This window comes from Daldinia vernicosa (assembly GCF_022497035.1).
Source record: "Daldinia vernicosa strain CBS 139.73 unplaced genomic scaffold F5Y00scaffold_2, whole genome shotgun sequence".
NCBI lineage: Eukaryota > Fungi > Ascomycota > Sordariomycetes > Xylariales > Hypoxylaceae > Daldinia > Daldinia vernicosa.
The window spans coordinates 491,011-516,306 of record NW_025953918.1 but is presented as its reverse complement, the minus strand read 5'-3'; the positions used below and the strand labels follow the sequence as shown (position 1 = coordinate 516,306).

The 25,296-nt window shown below is 47.2% G+C and overlaps 6 protein-coding genes across 6 annotated transcripts; 3 read left to right on the top strand and 3 right to left on the bottom strand.

The window, feature by feature from the left end:
* The first annotated feature begins 1,531 nt into the window (after window positions 1–1,531).
* On the top strand, window positions 1,532–4,717 carry F5Y00DRAFT_60056 (fungal-specific transcription factor domain-containing protein). The gene is made up of 6 exons (XM_048013874.1): window positions 1,532–2,172; window positions 2,259–2,271; window positions 2,344–2,353; window positions 2,437–3,231; window positions 3,289–3,399; window positions 3,453–4,717. The coding sequence occupies exons 1-6, from the start codon at window positions 2,115–2,117 to the stop codon at window positions 4,263–4,265; spliced, it is 1,800 nt and encodes a 599-aa protein (XP_047869728.1). The 5' UTR covers window positions 1,532–2,114; the 3' UTR covers window positions 4,266–4,717.
* A 2,791-nt stretch (window positions 4,718–7,508) lies between these two features.
* On the top strand, window positions 7,509–11,340 carry F5Y00DRAFT_269185 (fungal-specific transcription factor domain-containing protein; the record flags this gene model as incomplete). Its single annotated transcript, XM_048012391.1, has 2 exons — window positions 7,509–7,621; window positions 7,848–11,340. The coding sequence occupies 2 exons, from the start codon at window positions 7,509–7,511 to the stop codon at window positions 10,792–10,794; spliced, it is 3,060 nt and encodes a 1,019-aa protein (XP_047869727.1). The 3' UTR covers window positions 10,795–11,340.
* A 900-nt stretch (window positions 11,341–12,240) lies between these two features.
* F5Y00DRAFT_269178 (glycosyltransferase family 31 protein) lies at window positions 12,241–14,223 on the bottom strand (the record flags this gene model as incomplete). Its single annotated transcript, XM_048012390.1, has 4 exons — window positions 12,241–12,808; window positions 12,854–12,922; window positions 12,991–13,679; window positions 14,217–14,223. 4 exons carry the CDS (start codon window positions 14,221–14,223, stop codon window positions 12,338–12,340), a joined length of 1,236 nt encoding a protein of 411 aa, XP_047869726.1. The 3' UTR covers window positions 12,241–12,337.
* Window positions 14,224–14,334: 111 nt separating this feature from the next.
* On the top strand, window positions 14,335–15,771 carry F5Y00DRAFT_223601 (NAD(P)-binding protein). Its single transcript, XM_048005901.1, has 2 exons — window positions 14,335–15,045; window positions 15,131–15,771. Exons 1-2 carry the CDS (start codon window positions 14,549–14,551, stop codon window positions 15,585–15,587), a joined length of 954 nt encoding a protein of 317 aa, XP_047869725.1. The 5' UTR covers window positions 14,335–14,548; the 3' UTR covers window positions 15,588–15,771.
* Window positions 15,772–18,296, bottom strand: F5Y00DRAFT_223599 (uncharacterized protein). Its single transcript, XM_048005900.1, has 2 exons — window positions 17,988–18,296; window positions 15,772–17,905 (listed from the first exon to the last, which is right to left on the bottom strand). Exons 1-2 carry the CDS (start codon window positions 18,178–18,180, stop codon window positions 15,807–15,809), a joined length of 2,292 nt encoding a protein of 763 aa, XP_047869724.1. The 5' UTR covers window positions 18,181–18,296; the 3' UTR covers window positions 15,772–15,806.
* Window positions 18,297–18,452: 156 nt separating this feature from the next.
* F5Y00DRAFT_223598 (glutaminyl-tRNA synthetase) lies at window positions 18,453–21,366 on the bottom strand. The gene is made up of 7 exons (XM_048005899.1): window positions 20,844–21,366; window positions 20,435–20,778; window positions 20,267–20,313; window positions 20,055–20,145; window positions 19,821–19,884; window positions 19,286–19,742; window positions 18,453–19,228 (listed from the first exon to the last, which is right to left on the bottom strand). Exons 1-7 carry the CDS (start codon window positions 21,221–21,223, stop codon window positions 18,746–18,748), a joined length of 1,866 nt encoding a protein of 621 aa, XP_047869723.1. The 5' UTR covers window positions 21,224–21,366; the 3' UTR covers window positions 18,453–18,745.
* Between the last annotated feature and the right edge of the window lie 3,930 nt (window positions 21,367–25,296).

Genomic DNA, 25,296 nt, shown 5'->3' with positions numbered 1-25,296 from the left:
TATATGCTAAGCCTTATAACGGGCCAAGACCTACTTACGTATGTGACGATGTCTTACTAGATACCGGCTTGTTAAAGCCTATCGAGTTAAAAGCCTATCAACTTCGCGCGACCGGGGAGCATCTGGTCTTAAATAGGGTCTCAGATGTGGTCTTTTACTTGCAGGTGACCTTGTCCTAGGGCTGATGGCTTGGTGTTTATTAACATGCGTGTAGCATGGCAGAAGAATGCCGATAGCCTGGATTTATAACCTGTTCTGGCGATATGCGGTATTACACTGATGAAATATACGCGATTGATTGTTGAGTAGATGGTAGACAGTAAGATGATGGATGAGATGAAAGTTTAGAAAGATGTACCTAACATGACCTAGGCGCTAGTTAGTCATTACTTAGGTCCTAGATAGCCTGCTAATCGAAGTTAGTTAGGGCAATGGAGGCTGCTGAGGTAATTGGTAACTGGATTGTGCCACATTCTCACGTCTGCGTGGTCGCACAATGGCTTGAGCGTCGAATAATCATTCATGGAATAACGGGATAAATACCCGAGACATTCTCGTAGCAAGGAAATACCCCAACTTTTTCTTAGGTTCACTTGTGCGACCGATAAAACACAGTAGTATAATGTAAGACTCTATTTCTACTTCTATTTCTATATTTAAGCATTGGCAGAGACGAGCATGGACTAATTAAACAACATATTATTCGCCGCGAAGACTCCGTACTATATTTACATTAGATATATTGACTACCTGTTATACTTTCTTGAAGAAGTGTGTTACTCAAATTGCAATCGGTTTATTAACCATCAAGAATTTATAGATAACAAGACGGCTTGTTCCGACTTACAAAACGATACAAGTATTAGTATCATGCCCCATCTTCATCACGCCAGCTTCAAACCTCGTGATGGTGACACTAGCCCAAGGTCTAGTCTAGCGAGCTGCTAAAGTAGGTCGGTTAGATACATAGGAGGTAGGTAAGTATTTATCTAGCGGTTAGGTACAGACAGCCAATCACCCTGAATCAGACGTATTGTGTCTTATAGAATTCAAGATGAATGAGTTCTGTATAACTAGGTGGTACTCTGCTGCATTAATCCGTAGAGGTCGGAAATAGACGGCCGCCTCTCCTTTCATATCTTCCTTTTCCGTCCGTGTTATTAATCATCTCGTCTCGATAGGAGGTGGCATCCTTTCTACTGTGTACGGTTGGTACAAGTGCTGCTCCGTAAAGCAACTCTTTTCGAGCTCGCCCGTAACGTGTGCCGGAGTCACGAGGTATAAGTATCGACCAGACAAGGGCGTTTATTTAATTCAGGATAATAAGTGAGGCTCAATTCGGGTCTCCGTCGATTTTAGGCTTGACCTTTTCCTCTATCTCTATCTTCCTCGTCGGGACTATTATGTAACAAGGTCTTGGGTTTGCCCTGGTAGCTCTAGACTGGCTCTGACTGTGGGTTCATCGTCAAGAAGAATCAAGCGAAAGGATCACTTCAATATGTACCTACAGAAACCGCAACCCCGCAAGCTGATTCTGTCGATCGTCAAATTTCTCCACATTTGCTTCGTGATGGGTTTCCATCCTGGCTCTCTTACATAGCAGCCCTGGTCTATTTAGAACTTGGATCTGCTACAGGTACTGCACTAACCCTGGGGCTTCTAGTAGTTCTAGACTTCATTTCCGAAATGCCTAGGTACCTAGGTAAGGACTCCAACTGTCAGATGTCTTCATTTCTACCCGTTTCGGAACCCGTCTCCGGTCACCGTCCTTCTTGACTAGGCTACGGACCTGCATTTTTCTCCACAACGTCACGATGATGGCCGAAAACTGAGATCGGACTATGTTACCTAGGTTGTTGTTTCTTTCTACCCCGTTCCTTTCTATTCACCATCTCCTCTAACCAATCTCTCAATCTACTCTGTTACTATATCTCATACTGCTCTAATCTCAGATTGTTGGGTACACAGACGATAGAATAACGCCTCAGCCATTCTGGCTTGAGCAGCATCTAATCTGAGGGGTAATGAGTCCGTGTGGGGGGTATTACGACAAGCTACGAGACACGATATGAAATATGAAGGAATCATAGTATAGCTTGTTGCTAGCTGGCGATATGTTGCTATACACTAAAGTCGCGCCCCCGAAGGTGCCGAAGAGGCGTTCTCGAGCAGGTCAGTTAGCTTCCATAGCCCCCCTTTCCCTACTCAATTCCTTCTCTGCCTCAGACTCGAAGCTGATTGTAAATTCGGTTTGATAGGTTGCACCTTTTGGTATGTGATGTCTTGATCTTCGTTTCTCGCTCGTCTGTCGCCGAAATTGCTAATTTTTCGATATAAATGCAGCAAAGAGAAAGTACGACTCCCATCCTATAAACCAACTTGTTTACTATACACCTGAGTTGAAGAGCTGTTCTGATTTACTTTGCGGGGGAATAGAAGAAGAAATGCGATGAGAAACTACCGCGATGTGCACGATGCATCGAAAAGGATCTTCAATGCACTTACGAGGCAGTGAGACCGCGCCAACGGAGAAAGAAGAATCCTTCGCATTCTGGATTTACACAAGATTACGGGAGGGCGCGCGAACCTATCCCAGATGATGATCAGTGGCAAGAGGCTACGGCTGATGGTGTTTCCGAGTCTGATTGCCTCAGTCCTATAGATACCAAGTTTAACGACATGTCTCCAATGAGCTTTAGTGAAAGTGCGCTATCCCCAGTCGATGTCAGCCCTACGGCTTACGAATACGACGGTGCAGATAATGGGGATCAAGTACAGGAGGTGGTGCGGAGGAATTCAAGCATCAATGTGGTCTCCCAGGCGCGATCTCTGCAGCCAGACCTCGCTATGATTGCTCCTTGCCCCGTCGGCTCCCCAACGCTCGAATTTGTCCTGCCAGTATTCTCAGAGTTTTCGGATCGTCCCAATCGGCGCGCCCTGGTCGACCACTTCTGCAATGTTCTGTCACACTTGATAGTCTTCCGGGAGGAGTCCGGTAATCCGTTCCAACAGTTGGTCTTGCCGCTCTCCTCTAAAAGCGCCCCTATTATGAATGCCGTATACGCACTAGCAAGCGCCCACTTGGAGTACCGCGGGATTTCAACACCAGAAAAGTCGCTATACTTTCACAATCGAGCTATTCAAGGTTTGGCTAGGTTAATTGAGCAGGAAGGGAAGGTTGATAAGACTGAACTCCTTGCGGCCATCATGCTATTAGTGTACTACGAAGTAGTAAGTATCTGTATAGTCAATGTGAGATCTACGTGACACGAGCTTACCAATTTGCAGCTTGTCCAGCGTGGGCGGACAAGTATAGTAGACGGACATCTCAAGGGAGCCCTGACTATCATGTCTTCTTCCCAAGAAGAGTCCACACCCGCCGGCCTCTTCTTGGAACGTGTAGGTTACCGTCATCAGGTCCTAGACGATTATACTGTACTAATAAGACAAAGGCTTTCCGATTCTACGATGTTATTACGGCCCTCTCTTTAGGATCGGCCCCTCTTTCAACGGCTCCAGCTGCTGGCTGTCTTGTACCATTTCCTCCCTTGGACGCTCCAGCGGTGTCTCCTCTCAGCAACGTCGATAGCTTACTTGGAATGGCTACTACCCTGTGGCCTATTATGCATCGGCTATCTAACCTGCTCTCTCTCAAGAACGATATCGAAAAAGCATGCCAAGAAAATCAAACCTCCAAAAGCGCTGTCCTCAGAATGGAGTTTGAAACTACTTCGCAGGCTATCGAGACCGCTCTGACGCAATGGGAACCATTTCTCCCCCCAAATGTCATTATTGAGAATGGAGTGCTGAGAGGCTCTGGCGGTCGAGAAGAGATTCCAGAGCAACAACGCCTCCAATCCACCCTGCACAACTCCCTAGCCTACCGTCATAGCGCATTTGTATATCTTTATCGTACTATATATGGGTACTCGCCACGTCGTGAGGTGGTACAAAAGCATGCCCACGTGGCACTCATACATTGCGTTGGAACAGTCACTCATCGAGGACCTATGGGGGCGTTGTTGTGGCCTTTGTTTGTAGCCGCGTGCGAGGCGGTAAGCGCAGAAGACAGGGCACTCGCCCAGGAGGCGTTTGTCGGGATTGATCAGCGCCAAGGTATGACCAACATAGGCCAGGCTTGGAATATCGTCCAAGAAGTCTGGAAAAGGTTGGATGATATAAACGACGATTCCTCTGGACTTTATGGTTCCGATTTATGGAGGCAGATTAGCGCCGAGATGGGAGTCAGTATCGTTTTTGGCTGACATCGGAGCCTGTCAAACATTCGAGATAGGGTTGTAACGGCGTCGCGAGGTATGGGCGCCATTGATCGATTACTATCAAGCTAACCCCGTCCCCTTGCCGGGGGCGACTTGTTAATTCATTCTATCAAATTGATGGATGAACAGAGGCACACTCTTCAAACATCGTAACCAGCCGAACGCTTAGAAATGGACAGTGCCCTCACCTGCCTATACATGGCCTCGCTGTAGCTTGTGATACTGTTTCTTAGGAATATAGGGACAAATCACTGAATACTTCAAAGTGGCTAGATGCAGACGACCATACGGATTCGTGTAACCAACACCCTGCACTAATCGAGCGAGAGAGGGAGGAGACGAGGAAGGTACTTTAATGGCTTGACACCCTTGGGACTGATACGGGTATAGCACCGGCTTTTAGAAAAGACAAGGAGCTTGGGAGTTGATGTAGGGATTTGGTTTCGTCTACAACATTTTTAGGCTATTATCTATACGGGCCATCTCTCTGGAGACAATGCCCCGGGCCTTCAGACCTGGTGCCGTCGTTTTGCGTGGGACATTATGCTGGCAGGAAATACCTTCAACACAAGGGGAGGACGAGATGATGTTCCATCTGATGTCAACGCTTATTTGAATATTATAAGTGCCTCAATATCTGCAATATCTCTGAATTTCTTGCATATTCATATTCTTGGCTCTTGCGTGTTCCAATGCGTGGGCGGGCTCTCGCGGTGGCACCACCGTACCAAGCGGTCGGCCAAGCCCTCTACTGATACCAATATCACTAATATCAACGATGGTTGATTCGCATGTGGGAATCCCCGAATTGCGCACAAAAATGCCATGGGTAGGTAGCTTGGGTTACCAAGGGTAGCATCCTTCAGGCTTCTACCGATCTGCCGTGTGATGGATTTGGGGGGGTTGCTTATGCGTCAAGTCAATCGGAGGAGGCCAACGATCCAACCAGCCAGTACGGATGATAGCAGATTTAAGGTCATTATAACCAGACGCGAAAGGAGACGCTGCAGTATTCCCCAGATAAATACGGAATCATATCCGGCTGCCACCAATGTTACCCAACCAAGCTACCTACCTAAGGCTAGATGGGTGAAGGCCGTCGGACCAAGCGACGAACGGCGTGTACGTACGTTACGTTTTGATAATAATATCGTATAGTATTAGGTGCCACAAGCCAGGATCGAAATGCAATTCAATTCAAGTCTTATCTTCGTGTAAGAGAGTTTTGAGCTTTGCTTGTCGTTAATAGTAGGATGAGAAGACCAATTGATTTACCAAATTTATATAGTAAGGTTATCATACGTCAAGCTTGTCTATGGGGTAAGATAGGGTAGAAGATACAGGGGGGGCGTAATTGATGATGAGATGAGATGAGATGGAAGTATCTTAGTATCCGATGAGGGGCGTCTGGACTCTGGTGTATGAGAGGGGGCGGGTTTTTTCTTTTCTTTTTTATCCCGTTTATTCTTTATTCTGGGGGGGTAACATCGTCAGATAGGTAGATCACTAAAAGTCTCCTTAGTCTACTTAAAGAAGTACGTTTATATATCGAGTCAGATCCATATGTAGTAGCTTATATCCGTAATGTATACTTAAGATAGTTATACACGTGTTATTCATATCTCTATAATAAGCACCTATTAATATTCTTTGTATGTAACTAATACCACGAAGCGAAGCCGTTCTATCCCGTCAAATACCCCCCCTTTCTTATGTATTGTCTCTAGGTACACATGGATGTTCACGCAGACCACGTTGTATCTGTCAGACCCCGCGGTCCCGCAAATCTCAAAGTCGATCATAACCACCATCCATTGTTAAGCTTGGCTCCCATCCTGTCATCTTATTAATTAATATTCTTGACGACTTCTCCCTAGCCCAGCCTAGCCACCCAGCCCACATAACTCTTAGATATTTTCCGCATTCCCACCATATTGGATCCAGCTTTGGTCCTGGCGTTCTTATTATTAGCGATTCCCCAAAATTCGATAGACCCGACTTACAAAAACAACGCGACTCCAACTTCGACTTTTGGATTCTGGATTCTCACTGTATCGTTATTATTAACCTTAGGTACCTTAGCATATGTACATGCATCAAGTTGTAGCTATCGGCAACTCTCTTCCTACCTACGTCTCGATTATTCCCGGCGGTCCCGGTTACGTACGCATTGTCTCGCGACTTTAGCTGCGGTATCATTATTATACACCGACTTGGATTTTATTAGCTTTTATTTGTTTTCATTAGTTGCTTCTTTCTGTTTTCTACTTTCTTCGGGAGATTATGGCTTCAGCGAGAAGCTTGTTGGAATGAAGGTATTCGGTAGAAGCAATGATTGTTGAGCTGGCCCCTCTAAAAGGTGTTGCATTCAGCCCCTCGTCACTGCTCTCGCCTTCATCCCCACATTCACATTCGCGGTGTGATAGCCAACTAATGCGCGCGCACCTTGCACCTTCATCCATTCAACTACTTGGACTCCATTGAATTCAGCTGAGGTACAATCGCACCCGACTAAGAAAACCCAAACCACGCACGCGGGCAACAACTACGAAAAAAAGGAAAAAAATAAAGTTTACCTAAACTAGCTCAATCCCGTTGGCTCGCTATTTCCTTCGCTAACAAGTTCCGTGATCTATATTTTTCGTACGACATTAAACCCGCAGCGGAGGATTCCTTCTACCATCTTACCTTCTTACGTTACTACATAGCCCCCGGTTCCTTCCCCCAGGCTTTCCAGGTCTGCCCAGACCCAAAAGCTCCGAGCCCCAAAACTACTGCTTCTTAGTCCATCTCCTAATCCCTAGTTTCTAAGAACATCGCGTTTTTTTCTTATACTAGCGAATTTGGGCTTTCTTTTTCTATCTTACTTCGTGCGGCGCTACTGTCATATAATAGCGGAATGGTCCATTAACAGAAAAAGACAAACCCCACCATTTGGCATATGTGTGCGCGTGAGAGTGAAAGATACGAAAGCATCCACAAAAAAATTAAGAGCACGTTCTCGTCCATGGAGACCTAGAACCTTTACGTCGAGCATTGGGGTTGCCCGCCACCGTAGAGTTTCGTCTTTCTTTGCAGCTCGAGGCTCCTAACACACACAGCTCGTGCTCATAAGGTTTACGGTTACTGTTCTTATTCTTGTCTTTTTTTATATTTATATTATAGTTATTTATTATTTATCGTTATTACCGTCATAACCGTTCCGGCTCCCGGACCATTACCGCCGTCATGGTGACCCTCCTCAACAGCAACGGACCCGATCCGCTGCCGGCGCCTAAGCAGATTCGCTTCGTCAATAACCAGGGCCAACCACCAACCAAGAGGAGAAGGATAAACGCTGCGTAAGTATCGTTGAATTCCTTTGTCCAATCTGGGAGGACCCGGGGGAAGGGACTGAACCGTAGATTACGCCGGGGGTAATTGACGACTCTTTTCTTTTGGTTCCTTTTCTTATGTTCTTCGTCATGATCCTCACAGGAATCCCGCAGGCCCGCCGCCAATTCAGTCCCGACTTCAGGGGTTGCGACATCGCGAACGTCTCAGCTGACACCCGTTTCTTGATGGCAGATGCCTCACCTGTCGCAGGCGAAAAACACGGTGCGCCGGCGAACATCCTACCTGTTCGACATGTACCAAGAATGGACACGACTGTCTAGGGTATTCGGATAGTATCGAGAAGAGCGGCAAGAAAGATGGTGGTCCCGATGAAGACGAATACGCCGACGAAGATTTGGAACTCGATCGCAAGCAGTTGAAAAATAACCGAAGCGGAGTTAAGCAGTTCGATATACCCGATGATTCTCCCAAATCTGCTCGCCGCGCGTCCGAACCTGTTCAAGATTCTGCAAACCCTGATATACAAATGAAATCGGAAAATATAAACTGGGAAGAGCCAAGTTCGCAGCCAACACCGCGCCCCGAGCCCATGGGTCGACCGCCGAATCCGCGAAATCCTTCCTTCTCAACCGAAGGCGGCTTTAGCGAGGCTGGCCATTCGCCAGTCCAGTTCCACAACGAGAGCCACCGGGTGCCTTACTTTCGCTACTTTGGCCCTACCGCTATAGTACCGGGCTTCAAGCAGATGGTAGTCAAAGTACGAGATCGAAGGCGAAGCTCCATATCGGCTACTTCGCCCAGCGGCGCGAGTTCGACGTTCTCCGGTATCATGAATTCTATGCAGCCAGACATTGAACTCACCCACTTGGACGACATGCCTGTCTACGATCCCAACGACACAAACGACGTACCTCCGCTGATCCTCCACCTCGTCGAGACATTCTTCCTTCACTTGGGGAGTAATTACCCTTTTCTGCGGCGCGATAAGTTTCCCAGATTAGTTCAAGAGAAGCGAGTAGAACCGATATTAGTAGACGCTGTATGTGCTCTCGCAGCACGGTTTTCTGACCACCCATTGTTCCGGAAATGGAACGAAGGGAAGCTAGTCAAATCGGAGTACGGCTACATCTATGCTCAGCGAGCTAAGGCGGCTACCGTCGATACTTTCCCATGCCCGACAGTCTCTGCTGTCCAAGCGTGCCTATTGATGGCGTATGACGGTTTCGGTGCCGACCAGGACAGCGCCCTATGGATGTATTTGGGAATAGCAATTCGTATGGCGATCGACTTAGGTCTATGTAAAGAAGATGGCGTGCGATATCAGGGCGAGAAAGATGTTTGGTACGCGCGGGGTTACAATAGGAAGTCGAGCGAAGATTATTCCCAGCAGCACCAGCAGGGCGCAGACGGTACCGTCCTCAGTCCAGAAGAACAAAAGGAAGTTGAACAGGAACGTATCGACACATTTTGGGCTGTCTTCTTCCTTGACCGTGCCATCTCCTCTGGCACCGGTCGACCAGTTTCTCTTCGAGACAGCGACTTCGATTTGCAGCTTCCAAGGTCCTCTGTTGATCCCATGTCTGGCTGGCCTGATCCGAACGCGTCGCTGCTGCAGATTATTAATCTTTATGGCCGTGTCTCAGATGTGCTCAATAATATTACGCATGCTCAAGACCTCACGCAAGACAAGATGAACAAGCTTGCCCAAATGGAAATCGAACTCACAAGACTTCATCAGAGGACGGACCCGCGCCTCCGGTTTGATGCTAATAATTTCCAAGCTCACGTAAAAAATGGTCAGGGAACAACTTTCATTCTCCTGCACTTCTGGTTCCACGCGTTGATCATCGTCTTGCATCAGCCAACGTTGCTAACGAAAGAGGGTACTATCAACCGGGCGCACCAGTTAAAGACGCATAGTCGAGAACTGTCTATGTCCAGTGCGAAGACGATCGCCGACATCCTTGCCTTCGCCGAATTAGTCGATCCGAAGTGCTTCATCGGTAACCCCTTTACTTCTCAACCTATCTATATTGCAGCATGCGCGTTTCTTAGGGAGTCGAGAGCTAGTTCGTCGCAGCCCGGCTCGAGGGATACAACTCCGCCCCCCGAATCTAGAGGTCAGACAAACAAGAGCGGCTCAGCTGTGATCGACTCGGGTCCAGCTTCCCGGCATCTGCTCCTAGCCTCCGCTGCGAACCAGAACTACCAAGCATGCTATAAAGCTTTGAAGCAGATGCACACTTACTGGGGAGGTGTCCGATATATCCTCACTGCCCTGGACCAGAAGTTGGACGGCCAATGGGATTGCGAGACATACACGATCGAAGAATACGAGAGTGCCAGACGATACCGCCAGTCCTGCGTTATCAGTAGGTTTGCAAACAAAATAGACTATCCCGCATCGCCAATTCCCGATAACGGACCTCCTCTCGCATGGTCATTGACGGGTACGACGAACTCTCCTAATTCGAGCTTGACGCTTCTATTCCAAAACCCGGTCAATCCTAATGGCATCATGCCCTCTCCGGTCATCTCGTCGACAGCCCCCACATCCGCTGCGCCAACCTCTGCACCTACTCCACCTGGAAACATGATTTATGACCCTATACGCCAGAGCCTTCCTGAGACTACCACGCCTATTTATCATCCCGCTTATCCCCAGCCAAACACCTCGGCTTTGCGGCACTCGATTAGCCACCCTCGCCGAGTTTCGGGAGGTGCATCAACTCAAAACAAGTCCTCGTATCTGAGATTTGAGAGCCTATCTGGTCAAGATGACCCTAGCAAGGTCTCCATGAATATTCCGCCGGCGTTATATACGCCTTCGTCGCAGCAGTCGACGAGCTACGATCAATCGGGAACAAGCAGCTACCCTACAAACGACTCGCCAGCTAGTAGCACGCCGAGCCAGAACAACATCGGAGGGCAGTCGTCGAACGCATCGGAGGGCGGGCCGTCCAACTTCGCGCAGAGCGGTAGCGGACTTGCGTCCAGCGGGTACTCGTACCTAGGGCCTGGCGGGGCATCGAACCTACACCTACTAACTTACGACAACGAGACGGATATCGGGCAGCACCTCACGAGTTTCGAGAGCACCGAGATGCTAAGCTGGTTCGGTGACTACTTCCCGGGCGATAGCACATGGCTATTCCCGGGGGACTCGACGATGTCATGACGCTTACAATCGTGACTACATGCAGCAAGCTAGCGCTGTATGTGCTATACGTTAGAAAGACCGGGAATTGTAGAGTTCGGGGATGGGATAGATGCGGATGGCTCACATTTATATACCTGATGCATGTCTAACCCCGTTCATTCTCTCCCTATCTATTACCTATCTACCTGTCCACATAATTCATTGCACTTTTTCGTGTCCTACTATTATACGTTATCTTTATATAAGTCTTGTGGAAGGTATCGTAACGGGGGATATCATTTCGGGAGGCAAAAACGAACCTTTAGATACCACAGCTCTTTTCCCCTTTTTATTCACTACCACCTAGACCATTTTTATTCCCGTCATGGGCATTTGTTTCTCAGTTCCTTTCATCCTCTGGTGGACCCAAGCTTGCGGGTTGAGGGTACATATATACCGTAGAAGGAAGGAGGCTTCAGGGCGAGGAGAGGTCATGAAATTGTGTTCTGTCGGATGGGACGGATTAGCTCGTCGGATATTGTTAGGCGTATATATAGGTAGCCATGACTGGAGAGTATGAGATGATCAAATGGTATGTCTTGGGGAAAGGTGAAGGGCATATGAGAACGAGGTGGAATTATGACATAAGAATATGAGACTCAAAGACAGTCCGTCTCGAACGCAAAAATAGGTAATCTTATAAGCTCTTATGGATACCTCCACGAGGCAATTCGTACATGATGATGATATATGAGATGAGATATGTAACTGTATATAAAACTATGGATGAAATATATTCCTCGTATATAAGAGTTGCTGATTTTTAATTCCATATTATATGATTTCACACCGCAGATACGCATCTTACTTCGGGCTGTCTCGGACATGTTAATATTGGCAGAACCGAGAGAGCGGCAGTTCGAAGCAAGGGGTAGAAGATGCTCCTCAGCCGCATAGGGAATGATCCACCAGTTTGCATCGACTATCCCCTGACTATATGACATCAACGAACGGTTTATAGACCGCTGGCTTTGACGTAATGGTACAGTCGTAGCGAGACACAGACTTTGGTATTAAATGGCCATATATCACAGGCGACCGTACTCTTTATTCTTTTTCAACTTACTATCGTTGTATCCTATCTCCGAAGCTAATAGTTTCATGAGAATATTAATAAAATAATCCGTATATCGCATGTAAGGGATAATCATAAGGCATATTTATATTCAAATACAAAGCGATAAAAGATGGCACCATCCAGGACCCCCCGGCCAGAGCAATGCTGCGAGTGAGACCTTTGACATTCAATGAATTTAATGAAGAATATAATAACTACTGCAGATGCGGATAAGCAATATTTAGTTCTCAAGAGAAGCAGACTTTGACCCTACAATACGACGGCTCGGCTAACACGGTCGATTTATATGAGCCTCCAAGTTTACAGCACTCGTCAAGCTCACGTCGAGTTGAACTTTGAATTCCCTTCTAGAGAACTATCAGCATCCACTAAGCACCTCCCCTATCAAAAGAACTCGTGCTTCGAGTGCCCGACTATACATATTCACATATACCCACATACAGATTATATCTTAGGCCAGACGGGCTCTTTACATTGCCCCTGTCTCTCCACCCAAGCGCGAATCCGTTCGATCTTCCAGCCACTTACCCACCTCTCTTCCTCGTTGTCCACCTTCGGGGCTGGCTTACCAAGCCGGAAGGATCTGTTGTATGCGCAGGCTCCCGCACGGTACGAGAATTGGAAGCAGTCGTGATTGCTGTCGCATAGCTCACGGCAGTGTTCGAACGACTTGTGCGCATCTAGCTCGACGGCCGCGGCACGGATCTGCTGGTGTGGCTTCTTAGCGCTATCCCGCTGCCACTTCGGATAGCGCCCGCTATGCTCTGGGTCCAGGTATAACGCATCCTCGCTCAAGTTATCCCAGTCGTCACGCTTGGTCATGAGCTTTGGCGCGACGAACTCGTGGTATACGTCCTTGAACCGGATGATAGGACGAGGCACGCCTCGGGACTGGTAGAATCGCTGCTCGAAATCCTAGAACGAGGAGATCTCTTCCGAGTCCATATGGTGCATAGTTACGAGAGGGTGGCACCATTCGCGGGGTCCGTAAGGGATGGTATATGGTTTCTCACCGTTTATCGTCGGCCACTACGATTGTGTTAGGTAACCTTCTGTAGTCTGGCCAAGTAGGTATTAGGTCGTTTGGGAATTCTTACAGCTTGCTTAACTCCAATGCCGAGTGTTTCGTTCAAGGCGAGACTCAACAGGTAATCGCCGCAGCAAGATACTCTAGCCTTCGTATCGTACTGATTAGCGATGCCGCGGTGATCTCTGGCAAGATCCCTCATCGTTGCTCGCGATAGGATATATCCGCTACCACCGTGTGCGAAGGCGAAGTTATTCAGAAGTGCTATACTTCTAATATAGTGCTTCTTGGAAGGATCCCCGAGCTTTCGTAACCACTGGACGAGATTATGCCAGAGCACATACGTATCAGCGTCGATGAACAGGTACCAATCATAATTTGGGCGTAAGTGATAGGTCTTTTCAGCAATATGAATATTCTTGTATTTATCTAGCCTCCATCCTTCAAACTTGAGGTTTCGTTCGCTGTATAAGTTACAACTCTGCTGGTCGACAATACAAGCCTTCTGCTTGAGGTAGAGGTCGAAGTCATAGTTCCTCTCTTTGACTTGATCGAGTACAGAGTCCAAACTGTCACGAACGTGATACCCAGCGATATTCTGCTCCATGTCGGAGAATATCAGGAATTCCGGAAGACATCTTAATATGGTGATGAGTTGCGTAGGGACTTTGGAATATGACTCTGTGGCCCCGGTCTTAACAACAACGAGGATATCAGACGTGTTGGGAAAGTATTTGCATGATGGCTCGTAGGGTCTCACTAGAGGCAACGTCGTCGAGCCGGCATGATTAGTAGTGCTGACAGAACTGGACAAGTTGGTACGATTGGGATTGTATTCGAGTGGAAAAGACGAAAATCCGAGCGAGGAACTGTGAAGCGACCACTTGGTGAGGCGCGTCGAGGTGATTAAGATGGCGATTAGGCACACGATAGCCAGAACGAACTTTCGATAAAGTCGAAAGATTGTCATATTAACTGATTTATTAACTGGTTTGGGTTTATGTAAATTCCCATTACTGAAAGGCCAATGACTGTAAGTCTGCGAAGTAGCGAGGAAATAAGAAGATAAACTTGCGCATTTACAATCGAAGATGTGCCTCTAGAGTACGGATCCGTACCTTCTAATTTGTCAATTTTTATGAATGTAAAAATGGTATAATACTGTACATAAGGTTCAGAGCTTCCCGTGGTAATTCAGACCCATGAACATGAGCAAGATGCTCTTGCTCATGGCGTGAGGCAAGTTCCATGTTAACGTACCTAACCTAACATATTTCCATCTTATACAAGAGGTACGTACCATTTATTTGGTTACCCCAGCTAAAATACAGTGCATGCACGGTAGCAAACACACGTCTGGGGTAAGGGCAGTGGGGCGGTTGGGGTAATACGCGCTACTGCAATCGATGTTGCACCGCGATCCGTACCTCGGCTCCTTACCGCTTAAGAAATACAAATACGTCAAACTCGGCTCCTACAGCTTTTCGAGCGAGAATGGCGAAGCGGACAAGGCATCTATCCCAACCCTGGAAGAGCATGCTAATATGCTAATATTGCGTTGATGCTCAATTCCCTCGTTGCCAGTTAGATTATTACTTTGCCAGTCTCGACTCTCCAAGCACCTAACCATGTCCGACACCGCGAAACAAAGGATCCAGGCCCTGGGAAACCAGATCTCCGCGTCTTCGTCGTCGTCGTCGTCCTCTTCCTCCCCCAATGCACTCCCAGCAATCAAAAAACCCGCCGGCAAATCTGCAGGCCCCCGTGCCCAAGGAAAAGTCGTCATAATTACAGGAACAAACTCCGTGCTAGGAATTGGCCGGGCGAGCGCTCACCAGTTTGCCGAGAACGGTGCTAAAGCCGTGTATATCTGCGACTTCGACGACAAGTATCTAGCGGCGCACAAGCGCGAGATCGAGACCTTATACCCCGGCGTCGACGTCCACGCGCGCAAGTTTGACGCCGCGGATGAGGCGGCTGTTAAGGAAGTCGTGGATCATGCGATAAAGACGTACGGTAGGCTGGACGTATTCTTCGCGAACGCGGGCGTTGTTGGTCGATATGCGCTATTCTCGGATGTTAGTAAGGATGAATTCATGCGCGTCTTCGATACCAACGTAGCTAGGTTTGTTTATTCTCTATTATACTTATAATGAGCTGGCCATATCAGTATACATGATAGACACGTGCTCACATTCGCCAACTCGCAGCGTATTCCTCGCTGCCAAGTACGCCGCGCCCGCCATGCAGAAGACCTCGCCCTCGAAGCCGGTCCCATCGGGAAGTATTATCGGCACGGCGTCAGTGGCTGGACTGCGGTCTAATGCGGGCACGACACCTTACGCAGCGTCCAAGGCGGCCGTAATCTCGCTAGCCCAGACCATCGCCTACCAATTAGCTGGCACGGGTATCCGCGTCAACGCTATATGCCCCGGGCTGATCGAGACGGGGATGACGAGTCAGACGTTCGAAGCTGCGCGAGCTCGCGGCACCGAGAAGAAGATCGGCCAGTTGAACCCGCTGAAGCGAGGCGGTACCGCCGACGAGATCGCCCGCGTCGCTCTCTTCCTCGGTAGTGATGAGTCTAGCTACGTAAATGGTCAAGCGTGGGCTGTCGACGGTGGGCTTAGTGCTGGACATCCATTTGTACCTGGAAAATTGGCTTGATAAATGAGCAGGTATCTTGCGTAGGCATTTGAGAACTCAGAGAGCGATTTTATGCATGCATATGTTCGGACATATTTCCTATAGGAATTTCGAGGCTGAAAGGGTATCTACCGACCTAGGATATAGTAACGACAAAAGGAAGCTCACTAAAATAAAAACGCATAAAATATATCTCAACCCAAATAGCATGATCACAGAAGAGCGCCGTGCTATACTAGGTCACCCCGTCCGCACTAGTTCAAGCTTACCATCCCAGTGCTCCTCCGTGCCCTTCGTTCGAATACGGTACTCTTTGATAGCCCCCGCTACGTCTCTAAACCCAACAGAACTCTTTGCCAGTTCTCGGATGGCGCTGCTCTTGGGCATTATCATGGCCTCCCACGCCGCGTGGAAGATATAAGTCATTGGCGGCACCCCAGCAGCAATATGGTTCGGCGTTGCGGGCCCAATGTCCGTACGGAGGTTGGCGTCCTGCACGTTCCACATGTACTCGTTGACGGCAGCGTGCGGGCCGATATGCCCTGATCCGATCCAAACGGGGACCGAGTAGAAGTTCCCGCTCCATGAATCGGCGGCGTCGACGTGAGAAGTCATGTACTCAGAACTAACGTCCGAGTAAGGGGGCGACTTTAATCGCCCTGAAGTCCATCGCAGGTAGTCCTCTGCACTGGCGGGTGCTTTGCTTGGCTGTGCCTGCGTTTTCTTCGGTGCACTTCGTGATGTAATCCCAAAAGACACGTCGTCGTCGAAGAAGCTCGATGCACACTCTTGACTAAAGCTTTCTTGGGCGGGATCGAGGAGCTTATCGAAGTCTACGTCGCTGCTTGTTGATATGACGTTATTGCTGTCTGAGAAGTTGGGCTCCAGCTCAAGTCGTATATGTCGGAGTCCCTTTAGAACCGACGAGCCGCGGCCGTGGAATAAAGTCTCGGCGTGCCTTATAGCCTTCTGCTGTACACAGGCGAGATCTATAAAACGAATCAGTTGTTCAATTACTGGGCCTGTGGAACGTGCTGGGATATTGGTGAGCGTAAGAGAGGTAATCCGAGGGTTCGTATCGGGAGCAAAGGACAGAGGATAGGCGCGACGTATACTTTTAAATAACTGGCCTTCTGCAAGGTGTACTGCAGATTTGGATGGGAGTCCTTCCATGGAAATGGATGGGACTTGAGTTACGAGAGAATGATGAACCCGTAGAGACCGGATTGCCGAGGAAATAACCGGTCGGAATAGGGGCGCGGAGCCTGGGAAGCCTAGGATCCTTACGCTCTTGAAGTTATGGCCAATTTGAAAATTGGTTGGCGTGCAAAGACACGAATCACATTCGAAATGTTCGAGTCGTCCTCGAGATGTCCTTATAAGTCGCTCAATGCCAGAGACCGTAAACTTGTTCCCGCTTAAATATAGATGCGTGAGGCCGGATCCCCTGGAATCTAAGCTGCCGGCTGTAGCCGATAATGATTCACTAAGCAGCAATCGCTTCGCCGTATTCACATCATCGTGTCTTAGAGGTGCGAGGCCGTCGGGGCGAATGGCTTGCCATTCCTGCAGCTCTGCCTGGTCCGCTCTTTGAGAATAAAAAGGCGAGTCTGAAAGATATCTCTCCAGGTCCCGCTCGTGTTTACTTCTCTCGGACTCCTCGATGAATTCAAAAGGTCCATATTTTCGACTGCCGATGTCTTTTGGTAGAATTAATCTCCCCTCGGTGTCAAAGTGTGCGTCCGTATGGAACGTAGAGGGAGAGATACAATTCTCCACAAGGTCATCGATTATTCCATCCCCGAGCTTGTTGTTGCTTAGATCGAGACTCCATAGCTGGCGGCGGAATGATCGAAACAGCAAGCTGGCGGTTAGATTATCCATTTCTCTACCTGCAACCCTCAATACACAGAGTTCTGGAAGCGCATCAGGGTTTAGAGATGACGAGACTGCCGTTTTGACGGAACCTGGGGTGAAGGACATGTCCAAGTAGACCAAGCTCCTAAAGAGGTTGGAGCTAAAGAACTTAGGCGTAAGCTCATAAGGGCAGCGGGCTAGATCGAGTAGCTGTAAAGACTGTGACGATGTGCGAGTAACGGTAGCTAAAGACTCTGGATTAAGCTCGGGGTGCCCATCCACGAAGAGGCATATTAGACCTGGAAATAGCTGGGGTAAATACTTGAAACTCTCCGAGATGGCTCGTTCGCTGGCTTCCGAGGAATAGAGCCCAGATGCACGTAGTGCGAAGCTCCGAAAGTCCAAGGAGCGAACGTAATACCGAGTTTTGAGCCTAGCAATCTTGATATGTCTATTAATAAAACGGCGATACCACGCCAAGTCTAAGAATATAGTATCAGTATAACAGCGAAGCATGAAGAGTTAAGTGAGGAAGAAGAAAACAAAGAAAAACTTCACACCCACCGTCATTCGGATGTAGCCCAAGACATCTTATAGTTACCAAAGGATCTTGCCAGAGACGGGGCGCAAACTGGCGATAAAATCGGCGGTCTACCAAGCAACATCGAGGCCAATCTTTCACCGGAATATACGATGCGACTAAATCCAACAAGTCCGGAGCGGTGGTTGCGCGTTCGTAGGACGGAAGAGTCTCCATGATGAGAAATCAAGCATGGACAAATAAAACATACCAATAGAATAAAAAGGGCTTTAGACTAAGATTTATAGATATGATCTATGATCTCTAGGTTACTAAAGTATAATACGTATAGGATTGAGAGCAGATAAATTAATGTGGCGAATAGTTTGCCATTCAACAGATTGATCATTCATCCTCGAGCTTGCACCGCCACAACACCACCAACTTGGCGGACATTATGCTGCAACGAGTACACTTATTATCTAAAATATAGTATTAGTCCGAGGACCTTGGGGAAAATATAATTTATTGGCTCCAAAAGAAGAGGCTATGGATATCATAGCTGCTTAAGGAGTAGCAAATACGCGAATTTCTTCTAGTCTACGCTATCGACGAGTAAAAGCACCTAAGATAGAAACTAGGCCTGCGTAACGGATTGGAAGTGGACTAAGCAGGTACCTAATTTATCACACTTGCGGCCGGCCTTTATGACGAACTTACACCTCCTCGTGTGAGCCAGGCACTGCACTACCCATTTCCCCAATATTCTCCCGGTATCAAGAGTCAGCTATCATTGGATACTTCAACTCTTTCCCGCGTCCTCCTTTAATGCCACAATTCTGTTGAGAATAATACGATCGTCGGTCGAGTCAGAGTCCATGGCGAAGTATGCGATGCGCATCGCTTGGAAACGGACGCTCTCGGGTCCTCCCTTACCAAGCTCGCTTTCACCTGCTGCTTCTGGCCACGGCGCCCTCCTCCTAACTTCGTCAAATCCAGACTCGACTAACGCGTTCGGGTAGATAACCTCGCTGTCCGGGTTGATATCGTTTAAGAAACCCCCTGGCGCCTCATTGGGGTTGTCGGACTTAAACAGCGAGTTGTAGATTCTGACTTCCGCTTTTCGAGTACCAGCCGCCTCGGTTGGAACCCATTGGATATACGCCTTCGGCTTCTTTGTCTCCTTGTCAAATACTGCCCGAATTTCAGTAACTTTTCCTGTCGCGTCGTCTTTGGTGAATGACACTGCCTTTATCGGGTGCGGTACTTGAAGAAGTCCGACAGTCTGGATCTTGAGTTAGCATTGGGTACACTTCTACGGAGGCTTAGAATAGCTTCTTACCTTTCCGGGAGCAAGGCGGAAGAATGATGGATCTGCGTCCTCTCTAAAATCTGAGCGGTCAATGTAAATAGTCTTGCTAAATGTGACATCGTGGGAGCCCATTTTAGGGTCTTTCGGACTAAATGGAAACGCAAGACCCTTCCCGTCGAGATCGTCGGCATCTTCAATAACTACAGGGATGGGATCCAGAATAAGCATCAGCCGCGGCACCGTTCGTTCCAGGTACTTCCTGATAGCTTGGTCGAAACGCTTGATTTCAATGACGGAGTTTGCAGTTGTCACGCCAAGCTCGTTGACGAATTCTAGAATAGCGCCAGGTGGAACACCTCTTCGCTTGATACCGATTAACGTATAAAGACGAGGATCATTCCACCCTCGTACAATCTTCTCCGATACGAGCTTCAAGATTTTACGCTTCGAGAGGATCGTGCCAGAAATTGACAGTCTACCGTATTCTCTATAGATGTGTCAGCATGTTTCTGGGACAGAAAACACTTAAACGAAAAAAATCTCCTATATATAACATAAAACTCACCTTTGCATCGGCTCGTATACTCCAAGGGTCTTATTTAGCCATTCGTAGCTGACTCGGCTTTGGACTTTATCCATAATGGTTAGTGATCGGCAAATTAGTATGTCAAGAAGCACCAAGCAGATAGCTAGGACCTTAACGCGCGAGGTTACGTACCAAATTCCGTAGTGCATAGGGAATGGGTCTAGGTAGTATGTAAGCAACCGAAGTCGGCCAATGTCATTCATGTATGGATACTCACGATGCCCTCAAATGAATCGCACAGACAGTGTGTAAAGTCGTAAGTTGGGTAGATCTTCCAGGTATCTCCAGTGCGATAATGCGGTTTCTTCAGACCGAGAGTCAGTAATCGTGACCAGTTACTTATATGAGACTAGGCTGTGGATTGGGGGTCTATGGTGTTCCCAAAAGTCCCTTGAATCACCAGCCATTGGAAAGATGAAACTTACATCAAGGACTCGGTAAGCTGCTAGGTCCCACATTTGCGGGTTGCCGTCTGTGATGCTGTGGTTCATTAGCTACTATACGTGTCGGCACTATGCTCTTAATGAATATCTTACTCTGGAAAGATGTCAGTATAATCTAAGACAAACATTCTTCGTAACTAGTAGACGAACCTTGCTTCATTCTGAGGAAGGCCTCCTGAGGCTTGTACTTTCCATCTCTCATGTCCCTAAACTTCTTCAGGTTCTCCTCGACGGGTTGCTCAGCATGCTTGCAGCGGTAACGCGGACCAGCAGTTCCCTTTTCACCGCCACGCTGGAGTTTAATCTCAGTATCGCTACACTGGCAGACATAGGCTTTTTCGAGTCCTATTAACTTCTCGGCGAGGTCGTAGAGCTTCTGAAAGTTATCGGACGAGTAAGTAATCTTGTAGGGCTTAAATCCTAGCCATTCCACCATCTCGAGAATAGCATCGAAGTAGACCTGCTCCTCGGCTTCGGGATTGGTGTCGTCGTAACTATCGATCGAATGAGGTAAGCCATGGCGCGATATTCCTCAGTTTCGACGTGTTCGATCGCTTACCGAAGATAGCACTCGCCTCCGTGATATCTAGCAAAACCAAAGTTCACAGCGATGGCCTTTGCGTGTCCTATATGAAGAAAACCGTTGGGCTCGGGAGGGAAACGAGTGAAAACGGGTTTCATAGGTCTGATCTTGAAGACCTCGTCAAGAAACCCGGTCTTGAACATATTGTTAGGATCGATTGCTGGTTCTTCTGTGGTCGCTTTGGGCTTCGGTGCCGGTTTGGATTTCTCCTCGCTCTTCACCTCACTTCTTGCGGCTTCCTTAGCCTTCGCCTTTTCGCGCTTCTTTAACCGTTTCTTTAACTCTGCCTTAGAGACCATCTCCCCCGTCTCCTCGTCAAGCTGCAGCTTAGCAGTGCTTTCTGCTAGGTCCGCCATGGTTGCGACTATTCGGTCCTCGCGGTAGTGATTTCGATAATTCGACTTCGTACCTACGTTGGGCTTAATTCGACTTTAAATTCTTGTTCGACTTTAAATTCTTGATGGATCAGCTTAAAGAGTCACTCTGCCCCTCGTTGAAAAGCGAAAGGTACCTAATGAGTCGACGGGTTGAAGCAAATAATCCCGATAAGATAAGCCCCTCTTAAGTGGGTACTGATAGGTACTTACCCGTTGCTAGTATCGAATCAAGAGTGGCTTGCTCTGATTGGCGAATAACATGAAAGATGGACTTTTTCGGCAGGTATCCCCATAAGTTTATTTTCTATTCCGTATTCATTGCTCGGATTTGCAGACATTAAGGTTTCAACTTTGAATTCATGGTCCTTAATGCTGTCAATATCTATTCAGGCCAGATGAGTTTTAGGTGCCAGTGACATTAATAAAACAGGAAAGAAACAACGTTCAAAGAGACAATGATACTAGAGATACGAGGCGGTTGAGGTTGATAGTAGGTGACACTTGCTAGTATAATGAGACTAATTGGTACTATTGCTATTATCTTATTTGGCATGTTGACGGAAGTTTGTTATACTTTTCGGGAACAATTTTCAGGGATAATTCAAGAAAATAATGATCTTGGTCAGCCTGGAATAATAGGTGGTTGAGAGGGCCTCCTTTTCCCCTATTATATGGGTACCTACCTACCTAATTATACCCATGTTATAACAAGGTATTAGCGACGACAATATTTGATTTTACTAGTTATGCTAGTTGCTCTTGTTGACAGAAACTGTATCTGATAAATAGGTGTATATACCAGCCTCCTGAAATAAGCATCGGAGTATGTTAACAAGTTGATACTAAGCAATCTCGAGGCGCCTCTATCCGTATGGGTAGATATCCTAAGTAGGTATATAAAACCCGATCAAGATTCAGATAATTCACGATAGGCTTTAACGGAGAATTCACTAAGTTTATGTAGGTACCGTTAGTTTTGTCTTACTAGGAGACATTTCGACTGAGGTGGAACCGTCCGTGAGGCGAGATACTTGGCGTCTCACTTTATCTGAGACTTTCAGTTAGTCGATCAACGTTTTCTCCGCGGAATATATTCGAACAGGAATTGGAAGGCAATCGCATTCATGCGTAAAGTCTAGACAATCACGAATGAATCGTTACAGTTTTCTACTACTAAGACTTTGCCTACAATTATAGGTTGATTAAATTATTGTCAGGTAACTATCTTCACTTGCATCGTTACACGGTATAAACTTAATTAAAATAGGGATCTATGTACCCCTTAAAGGTATCGAACCTCCGCAATAATCAGGCTAGCTTAGGGGCAGTATTATGCACTTGAGCCAAGTCGCAATGTCAGATTAACATAGGAAATTCCTTAACTGTTGAGCATATCTTATTGATTTCGGGAGTATTAGGGTTAGTACCTAGTCTGCCATGTCTCTCATTCTAGTTGGTTATATCTTATGCAGTCTGTAGCGTCAAACTGCCTACCTAATACCCAAATGATTAGTTCAAGCTCTGTCAAGTTGTAGCCCATCTGCGTATTGGCTATGAAGTGCCGGAGAGTGTTCCGCCGAAGACGGTGTTCCCCCTCAGCGTAATATTGCTCTTTAGTTTGACAGAATAAAATAGATATCGGAACTAATTTATGTGATACATATCCTCGAGACCCTCTAATGCAGTGCCAGAGGCCGAGACATCTTGGGGGAGGCGTATTAGTACGACGCGCCACAATAATATGCACGATGTCGACTATGTCACTGTTTTGGATGACGCGCGTGTCCTCAAAATTAGAGCTAAATTGTTTCTTGATTCATGTTCCCGAGTCTCGGCCCGTATGGGTGTGACCTCGGACGGCGATGGAATGGAATAGGTAGCATATAGCCTGCGTCTTCTTAACAAAGGCATGTGGTGACTTCATGATTTTGAATGGGCGTGCTTCCTACGCGTCCTATGTTTTGTATTACTATAATAGTACACGATATGGCCTTATATTAGGTTATGTAGGTTTTAATGCTGTCGCTCTTGTGGCCACGACGGAGCCAAGGAGACGCAAGCATGATCAATGTTATTGCTAATAATATTAATGCATTAGAGATTCAGGTTCCCACACTCTATTAATTACAATCTACCTAATGATTTGTTGGTTTTAGGAGAGGATATCTATGTGGCAAAGCCCAACTTCCTAGAGCCTTAGCTTTGATTTGGACAATACGAAGGCAATATTGTAAGCCCACACCTCTAAGAGATATAGTACTTGTTGTTGCATCCCGGCGGCAGGCTGGTCAAGGTCATTGCTTGCACCTCCTTTTTCTGCTAGGAATATCATTTCTAAACCTGCCATGTACAACACCTATCATGTGGAGACGTTAAACTGCATCTCTATGTACTCTCGAGAGCTATGATGTGAAAATTGTTAGTTTATCACTTGTTGGGATGATAATACTGGACTAATAGGATAACGAAGTTTTATCCATGTCCATGTCTTATCCTACCACTCCACCTGGACCCAGTCAATAACTTAAGTAGTCTTTATTGTAGCAAATCCCGGCGATGTACCAACGCCAGGATCGAGCGTAATGTTCACAACGATATTTATCTCCTTAGCGCTATAACCCTTGGGGTAGTTTATGTCTAATGTATATCCTCGACGTATAGACACGTTTCAGAGAAAGCGATATGAGTCCGGGGATATTCGGTAGTGGATGGTGGTACCTACTTACTCCCGTCTTTATCCTCGTTATCCATCTGTATGTACACTAGTAATGGCACCTGGGCCGGGCTGATTTGTGTAGCATAGTCGTCGGGCCCCCATTTGGCTGCAGTAGTAGTACCTAATAGTCATAATGCATGTATTACATATGTCAACTACAAAACTAAATTGGATAATTGGATACTAAGCGTTATGCATGTAGCTATCTTGATTGTACTACAGTGGTTAGCCGTACAGTCCTTTAGTGGTAGCCAAATAAGAGAGGAACTAAGGTCAAGATTATTTGGAAATACGAGAAACGGAACGCTTCAAATCCGAATGGTAGTACTGGCAAATGGGCCGAGTGATAGATATGAATAGAAAGTGGCTGCAATTCCAAATAATCTGATGGTAACGTATCTTCGGTTCCGAACTAATCTCCGTATAGAAAAGTTTGCTAAAGGAGAGGGGCGTTGTTGGGCAGCGGAGCATCGACGTTGTATTGTACACTAGTCATCGTACTTCCATCCTAGTACCTTCATGACCAAGGTCGTACGTACTCGGAGTTTAGATCTTCGATTAACTTGTTGCTCAGGGGCTAGATATTTTACGAAGGAACGTACAGTGGCTGTATTCTCTAGATATGAAAGACCAAGCAAAAGGATAATTCTAGCAGTTTAGCAAAGCCTGGAAGTAGCTAGAAGCTGAGTCTACACGCAATCATGGCGTTGATGAGATTAATCTTTATTTTTATCTGTTGGGTCTTTGAACAAAAGCCATTGGCGGCCCCTTCATATTCTTTCAATGTAGGTACCTATACCTATGGTATCTAGGAATCTGATAATCTTAGAATATTAGAGCCTTACGGAGTTGCTAATGCTGGGGCCGAACCAGAGGTCCGGGTCAAGCTCCAATCCACCCACTGCCTCGTTCCAAGTTATCCGAGAATCGTCTTTCGAGGACAAAGCACAACCTAGTACAGGTATATGGTTGGCTGCATCGTAGATGCCCAAACATTTACCTTCATCATTATCCGTCTAGCTGGTAAGCTACTGCAGAGCAACGTGGTCTTGATTAGTACCTCAATATCAATTCCATCTAAAAGGGGGCTCACGTAGGCCCCAAAAATCAAAATGGCAGGCTATGTACACATGGTACTTGGACCCTTTTTCTTATCCTGTGGTCCTCCTAGCCCATCGTTCTGCTGCGAGGCTGTCATTTCACAATGGTACATAGGTCCCTGCTTTCGACTCGGAGTGATCCTCATAAGATCGGCCCGTGGCTGACATGTTCCGCTCACCCTCCTCGCGGAGAAGTTCATTTCCGGTGTTTTACTTAGGAAGACGCCAGTGTCAGC